General features: G+C 43.3%; 1 protein-coding gene across 3 annotated transcripts in view; it reads right to left on the bottom strand.

The window, feature by feature from the left end:
• LOC138527531 (uncharacterized) overlaps nucleotides 1-12604 on the bottom strand; it is a 1006733-nt gene that overhangs the window by 595738 nt on the left and 398391 nt on the right. For all 3 annotated transcript variants that reach the window (XM_069638786.1, XM_069638780.1, XM_069638792.1), the window contains exon 5: nucleotides 9024-9137. In XM_069638786.1, coding sequence (XP_069494887.1) covers nucleotides 9024-9137 — 114 coding nt within the window. The remainder of the gene's footprint in view (nucleotides 1-9023; nucleotides 9138-12604) is intronic.

Below are 12604 nucleotides of genomic sequence, written 5' to 3'. Positions count from 1 at the left end.
AAGGCGACTCAGAAACATACATCACAGCAGTGACCAGCACCTCAGGAAAACAGCAACCTCACCACCCATGCAGAAAAACGAATTTCCAACCATACAGCACAACAGAGGAACATCGGAAACTGTCAGAACAAATATGCTTAAAAAGGGGAAGGGATTTTTAAAGCCTCTCACCTGGGTCCTCGGGGAAAGACAAGCACAGATTGGTGCAGGATGTCAGGTGAGCGCTGCAGCCAATGGGAAGGCGAGAAAGGCACTGAATCACCAGACCGATAGTGTAAAAGCAGACAGCAGGAAAATCAGAATGTGAGTTATACAGGTAAGGTATCAGGAGAGGCTGATGGTGGAACAAGAGACCAGGCTGAGGATGGATGGAGGAGCAGAGTATTTGAGTATTGGTGGCAAAATCTAGCAAATATGAGGTCATAGTGAGAGAGTATGGTACCAGTTGTTTGTGATATAGTGTAGCGAAGTGCAGGAAGTGAGGAGGAGTAGTATAGAAGATGTAAGCGAGAGATAGAGGTAGTGTGGGAGCTAAGAGTATGAGAGTGGGGTAGTAGCTAAAGTGAAAATTAGGAGTGAGACAAGAAAAGAGGGTTGAAGTAGTTGGGTGCGAGGAATGGGGGTGTAGAAGAGAGGTAGGGGTGAGAGAAGGGAGGGGTAAGCCGGGCACCATATCCCGAGTTTGGAAAAGAGAGATTAGTAGTGCAAAGGAGAGGGTGGTAGAGTGAGGAAGAGCAGGAGTAGTGAGGGGGGAATGGTAGGACGGATGGAGGAGTAACATTAAAGGGTGGAGGTCAAAACAAGGTAGGTTGAAATCAATGGACATAAGTGCGGCGAAGTAAGAGCAGTAGCAGTGAGAGTTGTAGCAGTGCAGTAGTAGTAGATTGGTGGGGAGAGTGGTAGGAAGGTAGTCGCATCAAAAGGTGGAGGTAAGCGGTAGGAGAGAGAGGAACATCGGAGAAAGGAGAAGGGTGCGGGGAGCAGAGAAGGTGGGTTGAGTTGGACGAAGGAGGGTAAGGGGAACAGGAGAGTAGTAAGGAGATTGAGGGCTTGAAGGTCAATCAGCACACATACACCACCCACTAGTACTAATCATCGGTACTGTAGGGCCAGTTAGAGAGTCCCTGATGGAGCGCCAACGTTTCAGGGAGACATCTTTAGTTCATGGCAGTCGTAGTCAGTAGGGGTTACCAGTCGGTAGCACTAACCGGGGGTTGAATACACCTGGGCTAGAGCGGGAATCCCATGGGAGGCAGGAGAGAGAAAGGAACGGCCCTAGCACCACTTCCCAAACCCCTTTTCCAGCTGGTGTCTTGGAGCAAACATCTTGCCTTTTGACCTTATTCAGAAGAACAGTCTTTATAGCTGGTGCTGTAATTACAATAAAACCTGTAAAATCTCTAGTGGAGATCGCCAAGTTATTAGGGCACCTGTGACAGTTACAGAGAACAGCATGCTCCTGAACACCTGTTACGAAAGATTTTCTATTGCACCTTTACCACCATATATTGCTATGGGAACCCCAGTCTTTTTGATTATCTTTTAACCCTGTTCTGCTTTACTTCCCTTGCCTGGTTTGCTCATTCTTATGGGGAAACTGACTAGTCCCTAAGACTGTCAGTACTGAAAGACGTCTCTCTTTTGGAATTCTTGGATTTATACAATTGCACACATCATTTTACAGTAAAGTGCAGTTAGGATCATTTGTATCCTTATAACTTTTTACCAATTAGCTGTTTGGATACTTTGAAGATGTGCCTAAAATAAGCTAGTGGCAGCTGTGTGATATTTACTGTTTTTGTGATATTTTTCTCGTGCACTTTTGCACTTACCACAAATGGCTAATAAAGGTGGCTAGCACCCTAAAATGGCTGTGACAGAGGACTTTTGCTTGTTCTTTGGCCTTCTTCCTGCCTTCCCAGGTCAGGAAATGCTATATATGTTAACCCCTTTTCCCCAGTGAAAGTTGCTCCTTTTGCTCGTAAGTGGGCTTTGTCTGTATGAGCTAGAGGAGGGGGCTGGGACAGTCTGGTACCATTCCACATACTCTGGCACACAAAGGTCTGTGGCTGTGCGCATGTGATGACCACTGGATGTCCAGGATTGGACAACCCTGGGCTGTATGAATGTTGCAGATCTTTACCATTGTGGGTTCCAGCCCAAATCTTGGATAAACGGAGGGCTCCTTTGGGGGTCTCCTTCAAGAGGTTGCCTGGAACCGTCTGGTGAGAACCGCAACCAGCTCCTGACCTGAAAAGTGACCTCTGCACCCGCAACCCCTAGTCTTCCCTCACCCGAACTAATGGAAGGATTGACTTCCGGAAGACCCTCAGAATCAGAGTCAAGGGGGCAAATAAGCATATCCGTTTAAGTACCCCCACATCTCCCATATAACATTGGGTGTAGAGACCTTGTACCTAAACTCCCTCTGGCCTGGTCTTTGGTCATCCACCTGGGCTAAGGATCCTCACCTAGAACTTACCTTGGCAATAGGATAGAGTGGGGTACTTACCTGACTTGAGGTAAACACTTAACTTACTTTAAAGACCGGTCAACGCACCACCAGAGCCCACTGCATCAGTTTCGAAATACATTCGTTAAAAAATCCATAGTTGGAACTTGGGACTTTTTGGGAACAAGGCCCCATACATTTTAGGGCTGGACTTGACAGAGGGAACAGAGTTTGTGATTATTCCAACAGTTTTTCCTGCACCTGATTACTCGTCTGTTGAATACTGTATTTAATGTATATGCAATCTTATTTCTAAGGGTGGATGTATATATGTGTGATATATGTTTTTTTATTACATTACTTACCTGTGATTCTTTTATGTGTAGTGTGTTCACAAAGGTCTAATAAATAATTGTATTTGTATATACTTACTAACTTGAATTATTGGTGTTGTTCTGCGTGGACCCATTGTAGCTCTTGACCACTCGCATACTTTTACTCAGACTAAGCCTTGACTGCTCTTCTACTCTACTCTACCTTGATTGGGTTTGGTCAGACCTCTCAGTGTCTTCCCTGTTTACCATAAATAGGGTAGCCTCCTAAAATCTCCCACACCCCCAGTGCTGATTTTAGTAATCCATCTCAACAACACCTACGTGCTTAAATGGAATATCTACATTAAAAAATGAGTTTGTAGCCATGGCTAACACGGTTCCATGTGATATTCTCGAATATTAAAGGCTGGGTTTTTTTCAGCCGATTTGGTGCAGCCTTTCATATACGCAAATCTCTTTTCACACACACCTCCACCCCGCAACTTTGAAAAAAAGAGGGGTTTCACCCTCCAAACTCCCCCTTCGATCCTGCGCCCCATACCCGCACTAACAATCCCTACCGAACCCTCCACACGTAAATATACACAATCACACACACACTTTCTCCCCAGCCCCCTCCCCTCCAAGCTACTCCCAAAACATACACACAGCCACACAGACAGACAAACACTTAGCTCACCACCAACTTCCGTTACCTGTCAGCACCTGCGTGCACTCGTGTGCGACAGTGGCGTGACAGTTAGATTTCAGAGCGGTCATTCTAAATCATTTTTTGTTTAAAAATGACAGGTACACATGAGGTGTAAGTGCTCCAACACCCACTGAATGACAAGTAGCCACTGTGATTAAGTCCCCTACTTGACTCTGGGGACATCAAGCTAGTGGACGAAACGACACTGGGCTGATAAGGGGAGGATCCCTTGGTCAACCAAATTAGCAAATATAAGATAAAATCTCCCATGTCCCTTAAGGAAGGGATTTCCTGCATTCAGAAAGGTAACAAAAACAGTAGTGCTGTAACCTTAAGGGAACGGGACACTGAGGATCAAAACAAACTTCTCGTGCACAAGGGACTTTTATCCAGCAGCAGGAACAGAGACTCAATTAGTTATCGGAGGCACTTGGGAGTTTCATGTGCGATCGTCCATGCGAGCTCAAGCATACTTCAGGAGCACTCTGATATTTAGAGGATGCCTCACTGAATGAGTCTGCACAGATGGCTGGAGTAGCTCTCGAGCGGCTCTCGTTCATGAAAGCTACTACACATAATGAAGGTGGTTGGTTTTAAAATGCTTTTTATATGCTCTTCTTTAGTTAACCATTCCCTAAACAGAGTAAACACATTCCGGAACACACAAACGGAGACAGGGAAGGCAACGGGGGGAGGGGGGTCCAAAATGATGGACAGGTCTCTTGAAGGCTTGATCGACTCATAAGACACTATATTAAGCGCAGGGAAGCAATCCCAAGCAACCAACTGCAGCCCATTTGCCATTTACCTACACAGGTGTAGATCCTTTTCAGAGAACATATAAGTCCAAGGTCAGAGGTAGTTGGAAGGTGTTTGGAGCAGATGCTGGTGGCAGGTGTTTACAGGTGGTTGGAGATAGAGGAGAGAGATTGGAGGAGGTTGTGAAAGATGCTAAGGTGTTTTGAATTGGACTATGCAAAGCTGTTTTTTTCTAGAAACAATTCAGGAATATGTGGGATCTTCTCTTTATGAATTAACACTGGAATGTAAAGATTACAGGCAAACATGTTAGTTTATCTTCAAGGAGCCTTTCATGTTTGTTGCTTTGATTGTCATTTCAAGCGTTCATATCAGGTCTACTCTAGTACGTGTGTGTTTTTATTTGTGCTCTTTGTCATCCTTCTGGAGGTTTTCAAATCCAACCTGTTTCTCTTGTAGTCTGATGGTTCATATATGGTTTAGCTGATCATTTTAATGCATTTTTATCCCTGATAAAACAATCATTTCTCATTAGTACATTATGCCTCAAGAGTGCATGTCTCTGATGCCAGGTAGGCAAATGTGAACTTACAGTACAGGTAAACTGTTAACAGCTAGAGAGTGGACGCCAGCACGTGACATTGCCACAATTAGATGCACATTTCAATCTCTGTACTGTGATTGTATATGCAAGAAGCTGCAGTTTCCAATCGAAATCAAAATACTGTCCATCTTTGGGTCTCAGAGAAAGCAGTATTTCATTCTCTCGAAGGCATAGCATTTCTCATTCAAAAGAGATGTTTGTCTTGGGGACAGAAAAGTTAGGTTATAATATGCAGTGTTCTTTCTGTCCAAGATTACAGACTGCAGGACGTAGACTTGACTTTCCTATAGTCCTGTCGAGTGGGTACCTGTAAAAAAAAGAAACATCCTACTGTGCACTACACAACGACCAATGCTATCAAACACTGAGAAAGATGGTTGCAACTTTCAATATGAGAAGTAATGTGGCTAGTGATACACATCACTAACAACATGCACCACCTATTTTGCATATAGTTTTATTGTGAAATAGGAAGGATGCAGTAAACAGTGCTACACTGTCCACCTTCATTACGCAGAGCAACAGAGGTTCGAATCCAGGATCCACGCTTAGAAATCAAACTCAGGCATTAAACGTGTTATAAAAAAAACCAATTAAAACCTGCAGGAGAAGGGATTTGTGAGGCAGGCATGGTATCACAAGTTAGAAACAAAGATTCAAGTTTCAACAACTTTATTAAGTTTTGAATGGGTTGGCGACTTACTAGCTGGCCCTAATTCTATAATGGGAGACGTCTCGAACAACAAAGCAAAATTACGTAGTCCATGTCAGTCAGTCAACAAAGCAAAAAGTCTATGTCAGAAGCCTATACTTGTCCTCATGCTTTACAATAATTAGTGTGGGAAAAGGATTGAGAAATAAAAGAGTATCAAAAGAAAGTCTAAATAGCAACCGAGTTGGTTCTCAACTCCCTTCCCCAAATTTAAGTCAATGGGATTCTTTGAGAGTTCTTTCAAGGTGGGTAGTAGGCACAGTTGAAAGAATTAGCAGGCACAGTTCAAAGAATTCAAATAAGTCTTTCAGGCTTCCCTCGCCTGGCTCAACATCAGTTCAAAACTTATCAGAGTTCTCTTCATACTTTCCTTGCCTCGTTAGATAAGAATGAGTGCAGTCCAACTGGTGTGGGACTACACAATACTTATCTCTTGATATTAGGTAACCCACCTTTTAATATAGGCCTGTACTACACAAGTTGGAAGTGTGACTGAGCAGCCAGGCGTATCTTAAGAGGGGCAATGTGAACTGTAGAGTTGTACAATGAAATCAGTAAATACAAGTCTCCAAGAAAACACCTGCACACTTAAAGTTATAATACATAAATAATTTATTTATACACAAAGATATTTAAAGCATTCTTTAAAAAGCAACAGCTAGTTGAGCAAACAATAAAGCACGTGAGTAATTAATTCATATGTTACACATATTCCAGCCCCCAGAGGTGACGTCAATTGAGGTTAGTATAACATTTATATTGCTAACACCTTTGCAGTATTGAGTCATTTAAGCAAGTAAAAGTTAGGGTTAGATCAGAACAGACTGATAATTTATCAGAACAGTTAGATTCTCCCAAAGGGATGCAGGCAGTCTATTATCCCAGCATTAAAGTGTTCAACATTTTTAAACCTGTAAGGGAACAAGCACTGCCAAAGCAAATGGGTTCAGAAGGAGGCTTTTAGGGAGCCAGGACAGCCAAAGTCAATAGGCAATGTCAAAGTTCTGATGCTCTGCTTCTTAGAAAAGTGTTCTTAAATAGTCAGTGTTCAAAAGAGAAATCACAGCAACTCAAGAGGAATCACCTTTTGAAAGCACAAGCTGTAATACCAGTGCAGGTACGTTGAGGTCAACTTAGTGTAGGGTTAAATTGCACTCCCAAAGGTTGAAAGCACCCCAAATGGCAAAAGGATAGTATACCCCAAGCACCACAGTACCTGTGAAATGAAAAAGCTGTTCCAGCTGGATGTCTTCAGGATGCAATGCTGCAGGCCCCTATTCCTGGTCCTTGGTCGTGGTGACGAAAGGGAGGACGTCTGGTGGGCTCCTGCAGCAGCACCTGAGAGAGATGGTCCCGGCAGCAATGGATTTCCGTTGATTATGGGCTCTTTGTGGTTTTGGTGCCTTTTTCTCAGCACCAAAGAAGAATGAAAAGCTCTGGTTAGGATTTCCTTGATCCCTCTGTCCTGGACTCTGGTGATGGGACTCTGGACGCAGATTTCTTGCTTCTGTAGGGTCCTCTGGATGCCCACGAAGATCTGGCAAGATTCGTAATTTGGAAGACAATGCACTCATAGGTAGTCGAGGTACCCTAGGTATTGGGCTTCTGCAGCCTTGGAAAGTCACAGCAAGTTGGGGGTTGCGCCAAAATAGAGTTTGTCTCAAGGCTAGTTGGTCCCACCAGCCTAAGGGAGGAAGTCATCCTTTATGGGTATTCCCTGTCGATTTGAAAACGGGGTCAGCACAGCCGATTTACTCAGGCCTATGCATGACCACTTCGACACAATGCATTGGTTATTGCATTTCCTTCTATTCACACATGCTCCCTTAGCACCTTGGTTTCACAAACGCCCTCTTGGCACTTTCTGGAAGTCTCACTTCCTTCATCCTTTCAACATTCACTTTATTCATCAACAAGCCCTTTTGGGATCATGGCTTGTTTTCTTGTAATCCTCCCTGTTTGATTTGCTTCAAACATCCATTTTTAACACAGTTTGGCGCTCCCTTTTCTGAGGGAGATTACAGTTCACAGAGACTTTCGGTAATGCGTCTTTCTTTCTCCACAGGACTACTCCGTTACTTTGTATTTCAAAAATAACAATTGTATCTTTCTCTTGTCGTGTCTGCCGTCAGACGCATTGTCTTGCTTGCAACAATATTAACATTTGCATCCTCATAAACCGGGCTCTCTCTTCATTCAAGAACTCACTGGCTCTGATAGATTGTAATGCGCTCTTCTCTGCTATCGTGTCCGAGGTCAGGGTCTCTTCCCCTTTCCTTCTCAGAGCTTCCCAGGCACTCCTGTTGCACCAGGGAAACGAGTAACCTTCAGGCACATCAAAGGAAGGATTCCTGCTGTTTCTCGGCTTTCCGCTAAGCACCTCTTTGGCTTCCTGGAGATATGACTCTCTCACCTTGCTTCATCTTGATTTCGCTCGCAGCGTCTCGGCTTTCCGTTCTCCGCAGATTGGTTTTCAACAGCCTTTGCTCAGCTGCTCTTCCTCGTTCTGTGCTCCACCTCTTATACTCTGAGTAGTTGTCAATGAGTTTCAGGTGTGGGCGATTGCAATATTGTCTGACCCTGCCTGGCCTCATTAGTGGGACAGGGTCATTGCATATCACTAGTGGTAATCTTCCTAGTCTCAGTCCTCCTCTTCTTCGTCCCAGTAGTTGGGTTGGTAAAGCAAGGAGGGGAATTATGGGAGTTGTAGTATCCTGTAAAGGTAGAGGCAATGTGGGGTAAACAACTGTGCGGAAATGGGGGGTACCATGTCTCACCTTCAGGTGTCTCTTTCCCACTCCCCTAGGACCCCCAACCCAGGTGATCCTCCCTCGCTTGTCCACTCCCAGGGTCGGGATCCAATAGCGATGGCCCTGAATAAGGGATCTGTGGGACAGGGTAGTGAAACACCCTCAGGTTTTTCACAGCTTCCTGAGCACACAATGGTGGCATCCAAAGACAAATTGGTGCAAAAATTGCATGTACATTTCTGTTCCATGAAAATGCAAGTCGTTGGAATGGAGCTATCCCTTTGAAAACAAAATATATGCTAGTTCACCAGTTATCTACCCACGATTTCATTGCACAACTGTACCGTTTTACAACGACTTGCCATGCTCACTCTTTGTGTTAGATACACAGAGTGTGGTTATTAGGACAGGTATCAGAAGGCAATGTAATAATAGCAAAAGAACTGCTTGATATAAAGATTTTCAAAGAAATGTAATGGTGTAATACAGAGATAGAGACGAAGAGGCAGAGAGCAAGAAAGGAAATGGAGAGATAGAGAGGCAGGTGGGTAAAGGGGGAGGGAGAAAAAGGGGAAAGGAGGTTAGTGGTGATGGAGGGAAGAGATGGTGGGGAAAAGCCGTTATGTTAAGAGAGTAGCGAACAGCACCTTCAAATACAAACATTATCACCACTGTTTAATCACATCACCACAGTAAACTTACAAGCGAGCGTATACTCACGTGGGGCCGGATTAAGAATGCACTCCCGTTTCTTCAAGCCCGGGGGTTGGTATAGCACAGGCTCGTCTTCTTGCTTAATTCGGAGTAGGAGGTCAGGACAGAGAACAGGAGAGCCTGTAATAACACAATATAATCTTGCATTAAATGTGCACCGTACTGCATCAAAAACAAACATTGCAAAAAAAACATTTTCTTAGTTCATAAACAAACTTAAATGGGGACCGTGGTGGGGGAAGCAGACAGAAGAGAGGGTGGAGAAGGGGTGAAATGAATTAATAGGATTGATAAGTGTGTTGCCGATGAACTGATTGTTAAATAAGCAAGTCGGGATGGATAAGAGTGTCAGGATGTGCAAATTATTGCGTGTAAGAACAGCAGTGTGAAGACCACATTAAGTGGCAAGCGCCACCAATGGTTACTGTGCAGCGGACAGGATGTGGATTACACGAAACACATGTGTGAGTGTAAAAGAGTGACGGTGCATGTGGTAAAATGCATGAGATTATTTCAGCAGCAGCTGGCCATCCCATTTTTCCACAGTTTACATTTTTTGGGTGAGTGACAAACGCAATTTGTTGATCATTCTAAAAAGTCTTAATATTTAATGTAATGCTCACACCAACAACAGGCCCTTACCTGATCTCCACACCCACCCAATACTCATGGGAGGAGGCATCGGGTGCCATTCCACATACAGTTTAGATTTTGCTCTCTCATTTCAACAATCCTACATTGAGAGCAGACATTTTCTGCACACTGTCTCATAATCTCCCTGTTTCTTTTGAATAATTGTACGTAGTGCGTGAACATATGCGAATGGCTATACTATGGAAATGTAGTAGAGTCTCTATGTATGAATGAGTTTGGCATTGCACAGCTGTTTTTATTATAGTGTGACACTAATCGCATTATTGTTAAGTTGTAACCCATCATTCATAGGAAATCCCAAAATTATTTGTCTTATACCCTTTGGGGTCAAAAGGTAGGTCAGATCAGCATGAAATTGCACCAACAAGATTTGTGTCCCTGGTCCCCCAAACCTCACCAAAACAGGAACATTTTGTGCAAATCCGTGTTATAGTTCAAAATATATAAAGGGACAACAGAGGGTGTGTTTTCCCTTTTCCAATCATTTTGCCACAAAGAAAATGTCCAATTTGTACTCAACTGCACATCCCAAACCACTGCATGGACGCGGGCAAAATAATTAACCAGTTGGGCACAAAGCACTGGAAATGCTTGTTTTTTTGCCCATATACTCAAAAGGTTAGTTATATCTTCCATGATGTATTCCTGGTGACAAGGCTTTTCATTCCTGTAAATCCGCCATTATGCATTTCGATATTCAAGATTTCGATTTGTTTTTGGAAACAGCCCCCTGAAAAAGAGTGCATACATAGATGTGGCAATCACGATGATTGCTAGTTAGGGGAAGAGGAGTACTTTAAGTTAATTTAGGTAGCAATCTGTGTTTTTGATATAAAAAGAAAATTACAGGGACTGCTTCCTAAATTAACCTGAAATATGTGCGAAGGGGCATTAAGGGGCTATTAAACCCTCTAGCTTATCTCGATTTCACGATCCCGCAAAATGCTGCGCAAATGGCAGTTTTATTTAAAGAATAAAATAAAATAAACAAAGGGCCTTGTTCTCAAAACCATTTTGGGAACAAGTAATGAAATGTGCTTGCACATTTCATCACTTGCGTCAAAAAAAAGATGGTCAGATGGTGCTCAAACTGAGGAGCATACCATCCACCATATTAATATGCTACTTAATGGGGGTGATGGGAACACAAAATACTGATCAAGTCTTTTTATGTATTTTATTGTCTATAGATGGTGTGGCTCAAGCTAATATATGTGCCAGAAAATTGGTTGTTTGTCCTGAAGAAGGTTGCCATACAAAGAGAGTACTACTGATGATGCTCGTTGAGAGCAACTGAAACACGTGTCAACGTGAGAATCTGTGGGAACAATACAACACAGACTTTTGTGGTACCCCAAAGTGATGGGGACTTCTCTTTACGAATTGTGAATGTACAAAGACGCAACAGATACATGACTGTTCCTTTATGTATAGACCAGTTTTCAAAGAACTAAATGTTTATGAGAGGTTGATGATGACAGTATGAATGTGAATGAGTGAAAATGAATGAGCCACAATGTTTTATTGAATGTTTAATAATTGTTTTAGACTTATATTTTTTTGAACAAAAGAAAGTCTTGGGAATATAAACCAAGTTTAAAAATTGTCCGTGTATCCCGCCATCCTTGCCTTGTCTACTAGTCCACCCCCTTGTTGTTTCTGAGCTGTCAAGAAACCAGGAGTGTAAAGTTGACATGGAACTGGGTTGTGAATATTAAGAGACGGCAACTAAGCATAAGTTTCCAAGCTGGAAAAGCTGACGTTTTGGGGAACAAAAACCTAAGACCTTATGCACTTTGTTGCCCTCTTGGGGAAAGAGAACCCTAAGGGCATCTTGAACTGTGTTGTCTTCTTGGGGAAAGGAACCATGAGGTCATCTTTTTTGGAACTGTGCTGTCATCTTGGAGAAGGTAACCCCAAAAAATTGTGGAACTGTTTTGAACTTGGGGAAGTGGAGCTGGAAAGTAAACCCAGATCTAGAAGAATCTCAGAACGTAATTCTGAACACTATTTCTTTTGTTGCGGACATCCCTTTGTTCCGATTTGATTATTGCCAGGATAGGGGCCTCGTCCTCTTTAATACATTTCCTGTAGAGTGTCAAGGTTTTCCAGTTGACCATTGCTTTTAGAGAGGTAAGACCCAGTGCTCTTCGGATTACTTGGATGGGTGTTGATTTCGGGAGGCCCAGCACCCTCTTCCAGAACATGCCCTCTAACAATTGCCATTTCTTAGGGAATTGTACCAGAGCATCTGCACCATAGGGCATAATTGCCACCACCTTTCCTTTGTAGAATTCCAACAGCGGGAGCAGCGAGTGCCGGCAATATCGCAATTTTAACACCAGCGCTTGGTTCGCCAGGATCTTCATCTTAGATCTTAATGCTAAGATGTTCTTTGTTTCCACTGCGCTTTGACCAATCATCATACCCAGATATTTTAACTGGTCTACTTTTTCCAACGTCAGGCCACACCATTTCCATTTGAACGATTGTGATGTCTCTTGCTCCTCCCATCAGTCAGACATAGTATTTTTGTTTCACTAGAGTTGATTAATAAGCCATTCTCAGCTGCTTATTCCTCTTATCGTCTCAAATGTCTTTGCAGTCCAATCTCTGTGTAGTCGAGTAACACTAGGTCGTATGCATAAAGCAGGTGACTCACGTGCACGCCACCCAATTTTGGTGGGAAGCTTTTACAGGTCTCCATAACAGGGCCTAAATCGGAGAAATACAGGTTGAAAAGGGCTGGAGCTAAGGAACAGCCTTGTTTGACACCCTGGCTGTCTCTATGGCTTCTGTTAGTTGTCCTTCCAAGTTTAGACATACTCTCATAGAGGTGTCTGTGTATAAGGCCTTTATTTGATCCACCAAGTCTTCTGGGCAATTCCAGTCCCTCAGCTTGTTCCATAGCCGTTCTCTATTTATAGTATCAA

Source organism: Ambystoma mexicanum, chromosome 1q (genome assembly GCF_040938575.1).
Source record: "Ambystoma mexicanum isolate Mex_15411 chromosome 1q, UKY_AmexF1_1, whole genome shotgun sequence".
NCBI classification, from domain to species: domain Eukaryota; kingdom Metazoa; phylum Chordata; class Amphibia; order Caudata; family Ambystomatidae; genus Ambystoma; species Ambystoma mexicanum.
The sequence above is the reverse complement of the archived record's forward strand: the minus strand, read 5'-3'. Positions and strand labels throughout refer to the sequence as shown.